At 42.3% G+C, this 18990-nt stretch overlaps 1 protein-coding gene across 1 annotated transcript in view; it reads left to right on the top strand.

Moving 5' to 3' along the window:
- LOC107084865 (potassium voltage-gated channel subfamily H member 5-like) overlaps positions 1–18990 on the top strand; it is a 97696-nt gene that overhangs the window by 39840 nt on the left and 38866 nt on the right. Inside the window, exons 6-8 of the mRNA XM_015374912.1 lie at positions 1313–1705; positions 7534–7691; positions 11661–11932. Coding sequence (XP_015230398.1) covers positions 1313–1705; positions 7534–7691; positions 11661–11932 — 823 coding nt within the window. The remainder of the gene's footprint in view (positions 1–1312; positions 1706–7533; positions 7692–11660; positions 11933–18990) is intronic.

Here is an 18990-nt window from a genome sequence, read left to right as displayed (position 1 = left end):
CTCTGAGAATAGATATCCTAGAGCTAGATGACAACCAAACAGCTGAACTCACCAAGGATCTTTAGACTTTTACATTAACGCTGGCCTCCTAGATCAGCTGTTAAAATCCAGTTGTTACCAGTTAAGTAATTAAACTGTGGTTATCCGTTTCACCTACCAAAGGAAATCGTATTTGTTTAATAATGTGGATCTGGCTCTGAGTGATAAATCTTCACTGTTATGAATAATCACAGAAAACCACAGTGAAAATATTGGTATAGCTAAAGGAGCTATGTCCATATTCAGCTTCCTTTATAATAGCTCAGGCTTAACAAAGTCACATGATCACAGCTAATTCATTTATTAAAGTTAATGTGAGTTTTTTTAAGCAGCGTAATAGGGGACTTTTTTGTTAAATAGTGGGAAAATATTATTACTGTGGTCGTAGCACTGGAACATGTTACAGTTCATCTCTTTAGATGCAAACAGAATCATATCTTGTGTGACTAATGAGTTGAGTGCTTAATGTGCGTGGTGTGCATGGCCTGCAGAGGATCCACAATGGTTCCCTGCTGGATTTAATGTCGTCTTCATTCTGCAGGGAGTACCGGGCTCATTTCCTGTAATAATTTTCTCTCCTTGTAAGGTTCTTTGTTCTCCTTTCTCCTTCTACTGTGTTTAAGCTGGGTTTTCTTCTGTGATTGTGGAACCAGCTACAGTAAAGATTAACACTCATAAACAGTTTAGGAGGAGAACTGCTCTTCATAAGACCTCACAGCCACACATCACATAGGTAATTATGAACATGCTAGGAATGTAGGGTGATGTCTTAAATTGCAAACCTTTAACTGTGGTACTGATATAAAAATGAATATTAGTAGAACTACAAGCAGTTATGAACTAATGAGAAGCAAACAGGCCACTTTCCCCTCAGCTTCTGACTAAAGTTCAAAACATTTCCTCCTACAAATGGAAAACGTCTCCTTTGTGTTTGACGACTCTTAATAAACCTGGACTGCATTTCATAATCTCGTGTTCAAATTAAAGGTACAAAGTTTAATAAACCTTGAAATGGAACATTTTCCGATAATGGAGCAAAGCTTTTTATTTAAGCACAAACTATTTCAGTATGTCTGTCTGAACACTCAACAGAACCACAACCAGGGTTTCTGCAAAACCCTCAAAGTCACGCGTATCAAATTCGGTTTGCTGTCACCTCTGGCGCCTGTTGGATGGTTGGCCTGTTCCAGAGGAGGTTCAGTTGTGGGTTTTTGGTTGGGGCATTTCAGAGGCATGGTCAGATTACCACTGATCCGTTTCCATCTGTCTTCAGGTTCTACAGCTGAACTCCGACATCCTTCCACAGTACAAACAGGAAGCTCCAAAGACGCCGCCTCACATCATCCTTCATTACTGCACCTTTAAGACCACCTGGGACTGGGTCATCCTCATCCTCACCTTCTACACGGCCATTATGGTGCCCTACAACGTCTCCTTCAAGACGAAGCAGAACAATATCGTCTGGCTGGTGCTGGACAGCGTGGTGGATGTCATCTTCCTGGTGGACATCGTTCTCAACTTCCACACCACCTTCGTGGGTCCAGGTGGAGAAGTGATCTCTGATCCCAAACTCATCCGCATGAACTACCTGAAGACCTGGTTTGTCATTGATCTGCTGTCCTGCCTGCCTTATGACATCATCAATGCCTTTGAGAACGTGGATGAGGTATGTCGCTCTCAGAGGTAACAATTTAATTGAGGAAGGAATGTCGATCTTAATCAAGCTGTCTTAAAGAGATAGTTCAAGGTTTTTAGTGATTTTTGTTAAATTGTTTCATGCAAACAACAAGTCTCAAAGTAAATCAGTAAGAAAACCATAAGTCTTAGTGACTCTACTGAAACGTTTGACATAAAATTCCAGATACATGCAGAAACATTACAGTCCTCAGTGTGTTTCCACCTATTTATGGAATTTGTCTTAACAGAGGAAACAGAAAAAGTTAAGGATCAGTCATCCAGCCCTGTTCACCAATGCAAAACGATGTACAGTAAGGAAAATCAGTATTTAGAAACACCCTGCGGTCTGGAAAGTTCTCCTACTGGAGGGGTTTGATATTTTCAACTTGTTTCCACTGTGAGAGACGTAATCCAACAAAAAACCCAGAGGTCACAGTGTGTGATATTTCGTTATTAGCTGGTTAACGTTTCTTAAAGAGAGATCAAGCTGAACCGTCGTGGGCTTTAGGTAACAGTGACAGTAAAAGAAACAACAATGAGGAAAATGATCAAACATTTCAGATGATAGAGAGATGCTTCAATTGTTGGAATCTTTTCCATTTTTACCGCATTTCTTTATAAAGTTCTGATTGTGATCTCAGCATAGGTCTTTCCGTTTTGCAGACATCCTCCATCAGTTTCGCCAATGCTTGAGCTTCGCTGTATCAGCTTGAAGAAGCAGATTCACACACATTATTTATTTTTCTCTTGTTGTATTTCAAAAATTCATGATTTCCTAATAATTCCTTTGCATGTCACTGCTGCTGATCAGTATATGAAAACATTGATATTTTCTACAGTAGCTTTGTTTGCAGTTCCAGAGTTCAAACCTTTCCTGTAGTTTTTTACCATGTCTGCACACACTGCAGGAGGGATTTTGGCCCACTCCTCCACACAGATCTTCTCTAGATCAGTCACGTTTCTAGGCTGTTGCTGAGATAAATGGAGTTTGAGCTCCCTCCCAAAATCTCTGTTGGGTTTAGATCTGGAACCTGGCAAGGCCAGAACCTTGATCTGCTTCTTCTAGAGCAGCTCCTTAGTTATCCTGGCTGCACTTTATAAAATGAAAATGTTCATTTCACTGCTAAGCTACTCCTCATTACAATGTGACAATACATTTTTACAATAAGTCTAATAAAGCAGTTCAGGTGAAACCTTCCAATCTTCCAAAACATTCTGCAGCAGTGGGACAGTGCCTCACAGGAGCATCTGTTGTTACGTGAGAAACGCTGTAAACTCACAGCATCAGAGCAATTCAGGATTTCGACAGAGACCAGCACAGAGCTGCAAGGACCGACTGTTCCATATGGGCCCAGTGCCTGGAACCCATGGGGGGAACTCTGGGGGAACTGTGGTAAGGCTCAGTGGTCACCTTTAGGACTGAGGTGTGAATTGAGTTTAGACTGAGCTTAGGGTTAGGCTGTAGAAATAGGTTAGAAGAGTGTTTGTGTTCAGACCCCCTGTAGGCCTGAAGCTCCCTGTTGTCCCAGAGGATCACGGCCACCTGGGTGGATCTCACAGCGGACCTCTGCAGGAGGAGAACACTAATCTGGCCTGACCTTTGAGAGTGACATCTGTGTTGCCATGGATACAGCTGGTCAAGCTGAGGGTACCAGGAGGAGGCTGTGCACCTGGACTGAAACCGTGGTAACAGAGACAAAAGAAAGCAGGAAGTGTGAATGGAAGCTGTGACCAGAGGGCGGAGGGGGATCAAGATGGGAGGACTGAAGATGGGAGGAAGGGGAGACGTTTTAAACCAGACTGACTTGATAGAGAAAGCTGAACAGATAATGACGGTAGAAATGTGTCGGTTCCCTACCCAGATCAGCCTTTAAATTCCCAAAAAAGTTTTTTAAAAAAACAATCCACTGGACTTTGTTTCCAAGTTTGAAGACATTTCGCTTCCCATCCAGGAAGCTTTTTTTAAATCAAAATGTCTGAAATAGCATTGAGTTCCAGTCTTTATTCAGTAGTCTAACAAAGCCTTGTTTAACTTTTCTGGAATGACTATGACCTTGATGACTGAGAATCTTCACCAGTCATTAACATAATTTCTATGATAATCAAACAGGAACTAACAGGAACTACTATGCTGATAATAAATCCTACGGAAAGATTTCTGACTTCAGGGTTCATTAATCAACATTTATTGTGACCACTGAGACCATATTTACATACACCCCTTTTTCCTGAGGGTGGGCAGGCATTATCATTATCATTAATATTATTACCACTAGTGTCGCACAGGTACTGGTATCGGTACTGGTACCCCGATACTGCAATAAAATGGTTTTATCGGTAACATCGAGTACCAACAAATAGGGCACCGATACCATTTTGAGAGCCAAAAGTTTATTAAACTATTGTCACCCATTCCAGGTAGGCAATACAAAGTTCTACTGGATTCATTTGTATCAGTGTTAATTTCGTTAGCTTTTTTTATTTAGTCTTAGTCACAATGACGTAAATCAATTTTAGTCTTAGTCATATTTAGTCAATGCCTTCCCAATTTAGTCTTAGTCTAAATTACAAAAAAACAATTTTAGTAATAGACAAATTTTAGTCATTTTTGTCATTTTAGTAATTTTAGTCAACACTGTAAATAATAGAACATCTCCACACACTGCTTCTCTTTTTCTCTATTTTATTTATATAACAATGTGCAGAATAAAACTTCTCCACACACTGATTCTCCTTTTAACATATATCACACTGTACACATTAATTCATTTTGTCGACTTGTTTCATCATATCCACAAAGTCTTCATCTTCAATGGTCTTTGCAGGCCGGCCAGAACGCCCAATGCACTTTACCATTGAGTTCACCAGGGCTTTCTGCCCTTTAGAGTGAGGTTTGTACTCTGTTCTCTGCAACAGATTGCCCTTCCTTCCTAAACCTCTGATTTTGCTTTGGTGTCACTGTCTCTCTGAGAACGACTGTTTTGTCCATCTTCTAGTGTCTTTAGGCGACAGTGTAAGGTTCGCTCTCTGCTGTTTCTTCCAGGAATGACTCAAACCCTTATGAAGACCATCCTGTTTCAGGCTGACACACAAAATACTCAGTGAAATACTTTGAAAATCTAAATTTCAAGCCAAGACTGTTGATAAAAACAAAATAGAAATTAAACTTTACTGTCTCACAATGGTGAAATTCACTGTCCGATTTAACCCATCCCCTTGGGGAGCAGTGGGCTTCCATTGTGCGGCGCCCAGGGAGCAGTGTGGGGTTTAGGGTCTTGACAGGGACCCAGAGTGGCAGTCTGTGGGGATCAAACCGGGTACTTACAACCTTCTCAGAGCACAAGCGCACTGCTCTAACCGCTAGGCCAACACTACCCGATAGAGGACAAGATCTTGTTACCTTTATAACAATCAAAAAATCTTTTTATTCTGATGGCAAAAAATTGTGAATGTAACAAGAAACGCTGACAACATTTCTCTTGTTTCATCATTATAATGCTTATACACATATTTTACTTTTTAAATGTATTAACTTTTTAACTTGTTTGCCATCCATCCATTTTCTGACACTCTTATCCCTGCTGGGGTGGTGGGGGGTGCTGTTGCCTATCTCCAGCTGGGTGAGAGGAAGGGTCCACCCTGGACTGGTCTCCAGTCCATCACAGGGCAACACAGAGACAAACAGGAAAAACAACCATTCACACTCACACCTAAGGAGGATGTAGAGAAGCCAATCATCAAGCCGGTCATCTTTTTGGACTGTGAGAGTAAGCTGGAGTACCCAGAGAGAACTCACGCATGTTCAGGAAGAATATGCTAACTCCATGCAGAAAGAACCGGGCTGGGAATCGAACCTAGAACCTTCTTGCTGCAGCATTTTTGCTTAATGGCTATATAGACCTGTGCTTCTAGACCTTACTGATGGATCGGGAGGGGTATACAGTAACTTAACCTATAAAGGGTTAACATTAAAGTTAATACAGGGAAGGTGCGGGGGGGGGTGGGTGTTGGGGTATTATATTTATAGAAACATCTATAAAATACAAGATCAAGATCAATCATTAATGTGAATATAGATACTGAGTATGAACTAAATATAGATTTGGACCAAACCAAAACTCTTATAAACAGAGGAATCTGCATCATTAATGAGCCAAAGAGCCAATCTCTGATAATAAGAGTAATAAACGGGGCGTCTGCAGCTTAGAGGAACAAAGTGATGAGTTTGCTGCAAACTGCTCTGCCAGCTCTGCAGTCTCCTGCCTGCTTACGTAACATCAGAGCCTCCATCATTAGATCCCCCTGCTGGCACTGCCTTCAGCTGCTTTATTCTCCTTGCTTTGAAATGAAACACCGTAATCTTTGTAATGTCTGTAGATATTAGCTTAGAGGAGTAGAGAGTTGCAGAGACACTCCTCCTTTCTGAAAAACAATCCCTTCTCTTCTTGCAGAACCTTGGAGGGATAGTTCTATTGAAGTTTATTATCTGCAGATAGGGGCTACAGAAAAAAAAAGAATACATCTACGTAGTTACAAGCCTGATATAGCTAAAAAAAAAACAGCGATCTGCTTGCTCTAGGTCTGAAACAATATTACTTTACAGAGCCTGAGGTTCCAACCACAGAAATGGAGGATCTATAAGCATCATCTGAGTTTAAAAGGACACTAAAAGATTTTTGTGGAGAAATATGATGTCAGGCGAGGAAGGAGGATGTTTACATTGCCTGAAAAAGGAGGTTGACTAACCAATCAAAAAGCTTAAAAAGCCATGACATCATGAACTGGGTTTTCCAGGTTTGTTTAAATGATAAATATTGGTTGGAGTGATTTGATCTTATTGATCCCAGAAGGAGCAAAGAGCCCAGATGACACAAAATCGTTATTAAATTTCCTATTCCTGTAATTCCACTTCCTGTAGTTACTGTTCTTGTATTTCCTTCCCAAGTCTGAATTCATGGGAGGCGTAACCACAAAGTTGATATAATGATGAACAGAGGATGTTTGGAGGTGGACTTTCTCACTTAAAAAAGTTTTAAAACTATTTTTCGAACTCATAAAGTAAATAAAGCCGACCTCCCATCTAGTTTAAAGCTACTGAATAGAGCAGATAAACATCTAGAGCAACGGGCACCCAGAGGGAGGAGCATCCAGAGCGCCTAGCACCCAGATCACTACGCATCCAGAGCATCAGGGATCCAGAGGGTCAAACATCCAGAGCGTCGAGCAGCTAGAGCGCCGAGCACCTACAGGCCATGCATCCAGAACGCCTTGCATCCAGGGTGCAGAGCACCCAGAGCACCCAGACAGCCGAGACAGGCCACCCAGACAGGCCAAGTCGCGAGACGGTCAATCAACCAGATGGCCAAGCACCCAGGTGGCCAAGCACCCAGAGCGCCGTGCATCCAGAGTATCGAGCATCCAGGGTGTCCAGCATCCAGAGCGTTGAGCACCCAGAGCACCGAGCACTCAGACGGCCGAGCACTCAGGGTGATGAGCATCCAGAATGCAGTTCATCCAGTGCGGCGAAATTTTGAGAAACTTTATGGTGGCTCCTTCCTGCAGGAATGAAATCGTGTTTAAACGATGCGGTCGTTTTTATGTCTTTAATTGCATTTTTTCGGGCGGGGGGCATTACATTGTAGAATCTCTAGTAGAAAAATAAAAATAAGGTGAACAGAGAAGACAATGTTAAATCGCTAAACGATAATATTTCTGTTAAAAACTTTAAAACACAGCAGTCTTATTCTATTCTCTGAATGAAAGCCATGCTAACCTGTCGTTCTTCTTCTCTCCTTTTCCTGTCTCCATCTTTCTCAGGGCATCAGCAGTTTGTTCAGCTCTCTGAAGGTGGTCCGCCTTCTCCGTCTTGGTCGAGTGGCCAGAAAACTGGACCACTATCTGGAGTACGGTGCAGCGGTTCTGGTCCTGCTGGTCTGCGTTTTTGGACTGGTGGCCCACTGGTTGGCCTGCATCTGGTACTTCCACCCAGTCACAGCTTGTTACCCTCTTAGACTTTCTGCTTCTTGCTCCTCCATTAATTACCATGTTCTCAAACAGGACATCATTTTTTAATGCAGACTCCATCAGTGAGCTCAGCCTGTCGCTGCTCCTGTATCTGGAGGCCGGATGAGCCGCCTGCAATTCTCATTATTTAGTCTCTTCATGCAGTTTGTTTAGACGGAATCACACTGCCCTGCCACTAGTTTGTCACCTCTGAGCTGCCGTAGAACCAAGATGTCTGCCCTCACAAACAGGAGACCCGCTGCTCTGTAATAGTAAATAACATTTTCTAAGGCAAGGCAAACATAAAGATGGAGACTTTGTAGATGGGTGGATGATAATAAATAACATATTCATGTTTATTATATAACATTTCTGTCAGTAAATCCCTGTCATTATTACACACTGGAGCTTTCAGACTTTAACTATGCCACAGCTTTATTTTCTTGGTTTTTAGCCATTCATTGGTGGATCTTCTGCCTCTATTTGGATCCGTATTTTATTCCCAATCAAATGGGAAGAAGTATTATGACGTCTCTGTCAGCCAGACCTGTTTACACGGAGCCTAATCCAGTCTAGTCAATTACCTTGACTCCAGTTAAATCAGACTGACTAATCACAACGTGGGGGCGGGGCTTTACAATGGTTCTGTCTCAGCACCTTTCTGCTTTTCTGTTAGCATAACAGCAAGATGGTGACTGAAAAAGAACAATGTTTTAATGACTGATGGTTTAATCATTTCCCAAAGCCCCTGTCACACCTTGATCGCCCAGCAAGCGTCTGCCTGACATCCCGGAATCTCCTTAAACGCTGGCATACGCTGAACATTCTATGGTATTTTTCTATTCTGGGCGTATACAAAGAGAATTCATAATGAGTCCAGACCTTCTGTCCAACGACAGCATAAGTGAAGTGTCTACGAAGTGAAGTGGCTATGAACTGTTGACTGCTGGGCCGCTGACTGGACAGAGAGCCATGAGCCGCCCGTCCTCAGCTGGAGGAGAGAGGCCAGGGGCCGGTAAGGCAGGCGGGGGGAAGCAGGGGGCCACTAGTGTCCCAGTGTATTCTCATTATGAGTTCGTATGAAATCGTACGAAAAGTTATGCACCGTAATTTCGTACGTTTTGGACGTTTTTTTCGTCGTATGCGCATGTGCATCTTACGCACCGTTTAATAACTTCGAATTTAACATACAATTAACCCTAACCCTGACCCTAACCCTAAGGTATAAAACAGCAAGCAACGTAATTAGAGACATGAAGAAGTAATTATTGCTTTTTTTGTCTGCCTGCCTGCGCATGCGCACTTATCTGTTTTTTTGAGGAAAAACATCCAAAACGTATGAAATAGTGTGCATAACTTTTCGTACGATTTCATACGAACTGATAATGAGAATATGTTGAGTGTCCAGGTTACTGTTACCGGGTCGGGTTTGGTCACTCTGTCCCCCGCTGGCTCCCTGCCCCCCTCCGCCAGGTTCCCTGACCAGCCCCGGTGGTGACAGCTTGGTTCGAATGCCTGGCGTGTTTCGACTACATGCTGCACTGTAGTCGACCAAAATCCTGCCAATTTTAAAATTCCCCCCGGACATTTTTTAGGTCTGACAAGTAGGACGTGTCTGGGAAAAACTGACGTTTTAATCCAATTAGGACAGTTCCTCTGTCTGGATATGCAGTTATAATCCTCATTCTGTATGTGGCAAAGATTTGGAAATGGCTAAGACTGAACTGTAATATGTTGATAAGGCTGGAGCCATTGATGTCTCCTCATCTGCTAATGTGTATGATGTAATGATGTGGCAGACTGTAGATGTATAAAATGCCTTTTTAACTGTTAATCGGGGCCACTTCCTGTGAGATGAGCCCGGAGGTGAGCAGCTGCCTTCTGTATATTCTAAGCGATTTCTCTGATCTGACTGAGATTACAATTTCTATCAAAATCTGTTGTCATGTGTCCTGGTTATTTAATACATTTAAGTTATGAGATGTTATTTAAAGAGTTTGTCCAGAGTGATCTCTTTCTTAGGGAAAAGAACCGGAAAGATAGAGCAGGTGCATACCCAGAGCCTATCTTTAACACTATGATGCGTCTTTACTTCGCAGCTTCGCTCGTTGTAAACCAACCAATCAGCGCATAGCTCATCTAAATATTAATGAGCATCCCATAAAAGGAAGAAAACCTGTCGTTTCATTCTGGGGCTTTTAACCAGGCTTGCATTAGGGCTCATAGAACAGCAAATATGCCCTTTTCAGCCCAACCAGTATTACACACCCTATTCAGGGGCCTTAAGGACCAGATACCCTATAGAATCATTCTATCACCCCAGTAATAATTTGATGCCCCAATCTGAGTAAAGTAATGGAACCCTCTGGATGCATCAGTTTGCTGTAAATCTAGCCGCGTTTCCAGATCAGTCTGCTGATATCCTGATTCTTCCTTCCANTTCTTGGTTTTTAGCCATTCATTGGTGGATCTTCTGCCTCTATTTGGATCCGTATTTTATTCCCAATCAAATGGGAAGAAGTATTATGACGTCTCAGTCATAATATTATTACTGTTTACTGACATCTGGTTGGTTCTGTGCATGTGAGAAATCGCAGCCTCCACCGTCTTTAACAGGCAGGCACCGACTCTAAGAACAACATCTGCCTAGCCTGGCACAGCCAGACCGGTTTACACGGGGCCTAATCCAGTCTGGTCAATTGCCTTGACTCCAGTTAATTCAGACTGACGAATCATAACATGGGGGCGGGGCTTTACAATGGTTCTGTCTCAGCTCCTTTCTGCTTTTCTGTTAACATAACAGCAAGATGGTGACTGAAAAAGAGCAATGGTTTAATCATTTCCCAAAGCCCCTGTCACACCTTGACCGCCCAGCAAGCGTCTGCCTGACATCCCGGAATCTCCTTAAATGCTGGCATACGCTGAACATTCTATGGTATTTTTCTATTCTGGGTGTATATAAAGAGTATTCATAACGAGTCCAGACCTTCTGTCCAACGACAGCATAAGTGAAGTGTCTACGAAGTGAAGTGGCTATGAACTGTTGACTGCTGGGCCGCTGACTGGACAGTGAGCCATGAGCCGGCCCGTCCTCAGCTGGAGGAGAGAGGCCAGGGGCCGGTAAGGCAGGCGGGGGGAAGCACGGGGCCGCTAGTGTCCCAGTGTATTCTCATTATGAGTTCGTATGAAATCGTACGAAAAGTTATACACCGTAATTTCGTACGTTTTGGACGTTTTTTTCGTCGTATGAATTTAAAATAAAATTAACCCTGACCCTAACCCTAAGGTATAAAACAGCAAGCAACGTAGTTAGAGACATGAAGAAGTAATTATTGCACTGGTTTTCCCATTTTTATGTCCGTCCGCGGATCTGCTTTTTTTGTCTGTCTGCCTGCGCATGCGCACTTATCTGTTTTTTTGAGGAAAAACGTCCAAAACGTACGAAATAGTGTGCATAACTTTTCGTACGATTTCATACGAACTGATAATGAGAATATGTTGAGTGTCCAGGCTATTGTTTTTAGGTCTGACAAGTAGGACGTGTCTGGGAAAAAGAGGACGTCTGGTCACCCTACCATATAAACAATTTGATGTTTCAGTGAGTGAGTGCTTGTTGCTACTGTTAGGATAATTATCATTGAATTCATTCATATGCATACCATGAAAGGAAGAAAAACCTGTCATTTCATTCTATAGCTTTTAACCAGGCTTGCATTAGGGCTCATAGAACAGCAAATATGCCCTTTTCAGCCCAACCAGTATTACACACCCTATTCAGAGGCCTTAAGGACCAAATACCCTATAGAATCATTCTATCACCCCTTTAATAATTTGATGCCCCAATTTGAGTAAAGTAATGGAACCCTCTGGATGCATCAGTTTGCTGTAAATCTAGCCGCGTTTCCAGATCAGTCTGCTGATATCCTGATTCTTCCTTCCAGGTACAGTATTGGAGATTATGAGGTCATCGATGAGGTCACCAACACCATCAAGATGGACAGCTGGCTCTACCAGCTGGCTCTCAGCATCGGATCTCCGTACCGATACAACGCCAGTGGCTCGGGCCGCTGGGAGGGTGGACCTGGCAAAGACTCGCTCTACATCACCTCTTTGTATTTCACCATGACCAGCCTGACCACCATCGGCTTTGGCAACATCGCCCCCACCACGGATGGAGAGAAGATCTTCTCTGTGGCCATGATGATGGTGGGATGTAAGTATGACTTTTTTGCTCCTCTCTGGCTCTTTCCTCTGAACGGCTGTTTTATTGGAGGTTTTTCTCTTTGTGGAAAATGTCATGTTTTCTAATCGTGTCAACATTTCCGTGAAGGATTTCCTGCTCTCACATTCAATGGCAGCTATGGCGGATCTTTGTAAAATATTTGTTTACACAAATGAAACTGATATCAGCAACTTTCCCCATTTCTAAGCTGAAGGTTTTTAGGAGTCAAGCATGTTGGTGACAGACTCTGAATTATTATTTGGTCAGTTTATGGCCAGAATTTAAATGTCTTGTTTGTCAATTAAAAGCTAATAATTAATTAATAGCTTTACTTTAGATTGATGATCAGATAGTGTTATTCTCTGACCCTGCAGGCCTGCGCTGGGCTCTGAAATTAATCTGCTTTAATGTTTGGTTTATATTCAGCTGGGTTGGACAGTTTATTTTTTTCTTCATAAATGAAAACGATTTTGTTGAATTTTGCTTTGGTTTCCACCAGGTTCTCAAATGAACCCACTGCAGATTTTTGTAGAGATGATCAGTATTTTATTTGGGAGTTTGATGATTAACTGTTTGATATCCTTCCTGTTTATTAATATTTAAGTTAAGGTTTAGTTTCTACTCTGAGGCTTTAATGCAGAAACATAATAAAGTTGAAGGATAAAAGCAAGATATCATTGAACCTTTATCTGTTTCCTGTGTTTCTCTGGTTCTGCTCCTCCAGCTAAGGTGAATTTTCCTGATTAAGAAGCTTCTAGATCTGGACTGTTGTTGTCTGTTTGCATTTTGAAGCTGCTGGATAAACCGTTAGTGATCCTCCTCCCTAGAAGCTTTCAATTATTCATCCTGTTTCAGTTGCTTGTTTCCTCTCATTCAGATAAGCAGCAGACGTTTCATAGTGGAGATCTTTTCCTCACTGCTTTCTATTCTAGGACAGAAACAGATTTGATTGGTCGACGTGTTTAAGGATCAGAAAATATGTTTATTAGTGTGGTTCATTTTTACTTACCTTCTTACTTATCTGTTGCTGATGGTAATTAAAGCAAGGGGGGTGGGGGGTGTTCTCCATGTTCTGAGCCCCACTGAAACTCAATCCTGGCAATGACATTATATAAAAGGCCATTTCTTCCTCACCTGGACTTGGACCTGTTTGTTTTGTTGTGCAAACTCCCCCTTAAGTGAATAGTTTTTCATAAAAGTAAAAAAAGAAAAGCAATCCACTGGATTTCTGTTTTCTCTTCCCATCCAGGAAGCTTTTTCAGTTCAATATGTCAGAAATAGCGTTCAGTTCCAGGCTTTATACAGTAGTCCAACCTCTTTGGAGTGGGGGTCCTTCCAAAGGGTGGGGCGGACGAAGGGAGGACCCTCTCGTCAGGTTCAACCTGCTTGTTTTCTTAGCCAAAACAAAGCCTTGCTTTGGTCCACTCTATAAAGCCTGGTACTCAATGCTACTCCGTTTTGAATTGAAAAATTCGAATTCGAATCAAAGTCCAGTTGATTGTTTGTTCGTTTTTTTTTTTTTTTTTGGAATGACTGAGAATCTTCACCAGCATATGAATAGTTTGTAAAAAAAAAATTTTAAAAGCCTGATTAACAGAATGAAACAATAAAATAATCATCAGACCATAATCTCCATTTATTCCTCTCCGCAACAACATTAGGAGCATAAATATTGACTCAAACTATGTTTGCATGAAGGTTATTTGTCTAAAAACAGTCATGACTGTGGAGGGTGGAGGGAGAAGAGAAGCTCAGAGAAAAAGGAAGATCCCTCGATCCTTCATTTCAAGATGAGCAGCAGGTCTGTTACCTCTGTTGCAGGTTGTGTGAATTCCTCTGTGGCTTTTGTTTTTGACATGACTCCTCCGGGCCACCGTATGTCTGACTGTGTCAGATTAGAGCTTTGTGGTTAACATCTGGATGTTTCTGTCTGGGAGCGATGGAGAGAGGATGAAAGGATGACAGCCAGGGTCTGGAGATGGTCAGTACAGGTGAGCGTGGGAAATAAAAGCACATTTAGGGGAATGTTGTCCTGTTGGATGATGGTGAACTCAGATATACTATAATTACATCAGATGTTGAACCTCTTGCCTCAATCAGGAGTTTTTATTCTCTATTTTCAGATCAAATGATTTTTCTCCTCATTTCCAGCTCTTACGATTTATTTCACTGCTTTGTTTTTATTTGTCCTTTAATTCAGCAGATCCTCCATCTATCAGCCTTCTATCAGTTTTTCTTTTGTTTCTGTGAATGAACATACAGGTGTAACTCATATGAAGTCAAAAGGCTTATATGGCGTTATTGGGGAGGTGATTATGCAGATTTACATTTCTTAGAAACGTTAATGAAGATCATTTACGATTATTTACCTAAGTTAATAAGGTTTGTTAATTCAGATGCAGCACATTGGTAAAAGCCCACAGTATAGGAAAAGAGAAATGTATGACAGGAACAAAAATGATGCTGCATGTGGCCCGATCTCCCCGTTTCTACCTGCTCATCCAGGAGGAGAGAATCCTGTAAAATCAGTGACTGGATGCTATCAGCTGGTTTTTCTTAGATACAAAACTTTAAACCTTTAATCTGACTGGATGATCTGGTTGACCTGGATCTATAATGTTAAATGAGATGAGGTGATGTGGATTGGAGCTATAGAAATAAACCGAATAGAACTGAAACCAGGACATAGTCTGTTTGCTGAAGCTGTCATATAAAGAGCTTTAACTCAATTAAATTTTAACATTATTATTATGTCTTTGTTGTAATTATTTGACAGATCATCCCCAGGTTTGACTTTTTTTTAAACAAATGAACCTTAAAGCCATTTAAGGAGATCAATGAGCATTCTATCTGTTTCAGTTCTGTTCTGCTCCATTGATCTTAGATCAGTTGGTGTGCTCTGTGGCCGGGTGCTGTGGATGAGCAGGCAGAGGTTCTGCCAGGCTGGAGGCAGAGACCAAGTACTGCAGAGTCACTGCAGCTGCACCAAGTTAAAGGGATGAGTAGGGAAACTGGTTCTGCATGATTTTCCTGCTAAATCATGCAGCGAGGCACAGAGTGGAAACCAGGCTGTTGGCATGTTTTTTGGGGGGGGTGGGGATTCAGTCTCTGTTTGGATCTGCTGCCATCTTTCAGTGCTGTGGTTGCTCTCCCAGCCTGTTTCACTTTCACATCCTGAGAAGCTCTTTGTGAGGTATTTTAAGGTCTGATTCAGGGAAGACATGTTTTGCATGAAGGCTGCCTGCTTCTACATTTCCTCTTTCTTATTCCTCCTGTTTTGGAGCAGTGCTTTCCCCACCCCCGTGGATGTCCCTTCTTCCTGCTCATCAATTATTTCATTTACCCATTTTACCAAAATGTCTGCTGTCTCCCTGAGGGCCTGTTTGAGGATGTAGTTCTCGCCTCTCTATGAGCAGACAGGATGTCCAGCTCCTTTCCCTGCAGGTTCTTTGAAGACCGACTAACTGGACTGTGATGCTTTTCTATTTAAACCCTCTGTCTTTAATAAAACCATTTCCTGTAGCTGTTTGTGGTTCCTGTATAGCTGAGCGAAGTAATATGTCTGCGTGGCTCTCAGCTGTTCACACGTTAACTGTCTGCTGTGACTCTCTAATGAACTCTGCCTGAGGAGTTAAAGCAACTCTGTTTAACTGTGAGAGGAATCAGCTCTGGCGGGCTGGAGACATCGTGAAGCCACTCTATTGGAGAGCTGTCCATCAGCAGAATTTCTAACATAAAAAACGTCCAATAGGTTGACTGCTGTGGACCACTGCGTCTAGCTGTCAGAACTCTATAGGCAGGAAGATGAACCATCAGAAACCATATTTGAATTACTCTGACTTAAATCTGCAGGGCTGCCAAGGTTCATGCATTCAGTGTGACAGTCAGGCAATCTGGTCCATTTCCCCTTTCAATACTCAATCATTACCGCTTGCCGTAGTTGGAGTAACTCTGATTGACTGACTGAGATAACCAATCCCAAATCAATCCACCAGGCTTTACACCAAAACCTAACCACCTACAGAAAGCTCCACACAATATTAACCAATCAGAAGCAACATAAGGTGGGTCTTAGCATCTCTAACAACATTCGCCACACAACAGTGCCGACATTTGAAACCCAGTAGACATTCTCCTGCCTACTGGAAGGTAACTTATCCAATTTCTTTCACTGTTGATTCGTCATTTTTCTCCTTGAGTTTCTACTTTAAGTCTATGATTGTCCTGTATTTGTTTCATCATATTTTATTTATCTTTTTTATTGCCCAGTTCATGCTTGATAACGAGACTAACGTTAGTCTCAGTTTCTGGTTGAGTGTCAGTTACACACTTAACCCCTAAAAACTAAACTTAGACCCCTTAAAGTACTTTTTTACAATTCTAAATCTGTTTGAGTTTTGAGTTCTGCAGCTGTTTGTCCTTCCATTCATTTTCCATGTCCTGTTGCCAGACCGATCTTGGATCATTAACCAGTGTGAGATGATTACAGCAATGAAGAGAGAGATGATGTTGGCCGAAGAGAAATCCAAAGGTCTGAGGGGGGTAGTAAGTAGTCATAAACAGTTGTGGTCCAGAACACCAGGAAGCAGCAAGAGGATCAATCAAGGTCAACGTGAGACAGGCAAGTCAGGAAACAGAGCAAGGATTGAATAATGGATATCCACTCACATGGTGGCTTTCAAAAATCTGGATCTGATTGGATCACCGGTACTTGCTTATAAAGCCTAAAAACAGGGTAAGCTGAGTCACTCAGACAGGGAGTGGGCATGGTCAGCACAGGTGGAAAGAATGATCTCTCAGCTTGGTAGTGAACAACAGAACAGAATTTAGATAATGTTAATCAGTCAGGGCAGAATCATAACATGCAAGGAATCTTAGGCAGCATTAACTAACACTTTTTTTATACATGCACTTTACTGTTTGCCTCCGGGATAAAATCTAATAGCTCCCATCTGTTAGCTCGCAGATAGAGGTTTCGGCATCACATTTAGTAAAAAAAAAAGTGCATTGAAAACCCTAACCCACTGGTGTTTGAATCTAATGGTATTAGTGTTTAAGCATGTTTGTTAATAAGGTCAGATGTTTTTGCTGTGTTGCTAAAGTAATTGAAAATGCATGTGTGGGTGCACTTATTACAAGATAAGGTAAAAGCCTAACGGCATCTGATCTACATAATGCAAAGGGACAGTTTTCTCTGTATTGTTCCTTTGATGCTGTGAAGTCACAGGAACAAGTGCCAAAGGCGCAAAGACACACTTGTTCAGCAGTTACAACCCTGCTCACTCAGCAGCAGCTTTGGAGCTTCTCATGGATTTCTAAATTAAAGAGTTTAGAGCTATAGAGATGTATACGTAAGGCTGTCCTACGTGCTCGTCCTGTTAGCTATCTTTTTCTGCGCCCTTTCAGGCGTATATCTGTGGTGAGCTACTGTTTCAGACCATCATTGAAGCTCACCTTTCTCACCGCGTTTCTTTGGAAATGGTCGAGGGTCGGAAGAAAAAAAGTGTCTACGAAGAGTATGAGGGGAAAAGAAAGGCCTAAGAAGAGACAGATATATCCCAGAATGCTTTGACAACCGAGGTTTAAATCAGATTACTGTAGAAAAGAATTACCCCTCATATCCTCTGCCGTCGATCCTGTTCACAATGCCACCATCTTCACAAAACTAGACCATCGTAACCTTTACCACCTAGTATCCCCCACCAGGGAGATGAATGGAAAACAGCTTTCAAGACTCCACTTGGTCACTTTCAGGAACTTGACATGCCCTTTGGTCTTTGTAACGCCCCGGCAGTCTGTCAAGCACTGGTTAATGATGTCCTTTGTGACTTTTTGAACATCTTTGTATTTGTTTACCTTGATGACCTCCTCATCTATTCCAAGACTATCGCAGAATATCAACAACTTTCCTGCCTAGTCCTTCAGTGCCTCCTGGAGATCTGACTTTATGTGAAAGGTACTGCTCAACTGTTCTTGTATGCCTCGTTCAATCATTTGTGACCCTTTCCGTATCTCTAATTATCATTCCTGCTTGGGTTCGACTATAACTGGGCCACTAGGTGGCGGCCATTTGTGGGGGGTGATGTCTAGAATCATGACAGGACACATCAGCCTTTGCGGTCAAAGAGACATCACCCTTCGGGGTGGAGGACACGTCATTATTCGTGGTCAAGGACATGTCACCCTTAGTTGTGAAGGATACACCCTTCTTCAGTCTCACAGTCTTTCCTTCCATCTCCATTCCTTAATGTTCCAGCTCAGTCAGGTGTTCTCTAGTAACAGGAGACGAAATCCAGCAGCTGGAGTTTTCTTAGCACCCTTGCAAACTGAATAATAAATGTTATCAGACGGGAACTTTGCTTACAGTGTCTTTGAGGAATGTGCCATGTGAGCGGGAGACGCAGAGACAGAGTAGTGATTCAAAGGACAACATGGCCCAAGTGTGTTAGCTTTCAGGATGCCAAGTTAAAGGAGATACAGGCATAAGTTAGAGGTTGTTTTTGCCTCCTAACAGCTGTAGCTCATATATCTGCCCAGATATAGAGATATTAACTGTTCATTTCTAAGTGTGGGAAATAAAATCACCCAATGAATGGGCTCTATTTTATCTAACAGTTAAATGTCCTAACCTGCAGAAATATTGACTGCGGTTTAACCCTGTACACAGGGTCTAAAATTAACACTCGCCAAATGCCACTAAATATTTTCTTTTTTTTCATTTGCTGATTAAAATAAAAAAAGCAAGTTGATGCCATAGCGCCATTCGCCTCGAGGCGAGTTCATGCCAGAGCACCATTCGCCTTGAGGCTAGTTAATGCTAGAGCGCCAATGCCGGAGCGCCATTGGCCATGAGGTGAGTTAATGCCAGAGCACCATTCGCCAAGAGGCTAGTTAATGCCAGAGCGCCAATGCCGGAGCGCCATTGGCCATGAGGTGAGTTAATGCCAGAGCACCATTCGCCAAGAGGCTAGTTAATGCTAGAGCGCCAATGCCGGAGCGCCATTGGCCATGAGGTGAGTTAATGCCAGAGCACCATTCGCCAAGAGGCT

The sequence above is a fragment of the Cyprinodon variegatus genome, unplaced genomic scaffold (assembly GCF_000732505.1).
Source record: "Cyprinodon variegatus isolate N-32 unplaced genomic scaffold, C_variegatus-1.0 Scaffold110, whole genome shotgun sequence".
Lineage (NCBI taxonomy): Eukaryota > Metazoa > Chordata > Actinopteri > Cyprinodontiformes > Cyprinodontidae > Cyprinodon > Cyprinodon variegatus.
Note: the sequence above shows the minus strand (reverse complement) of the source record. Positions and strands in the feature narration are given on the sequence as shown.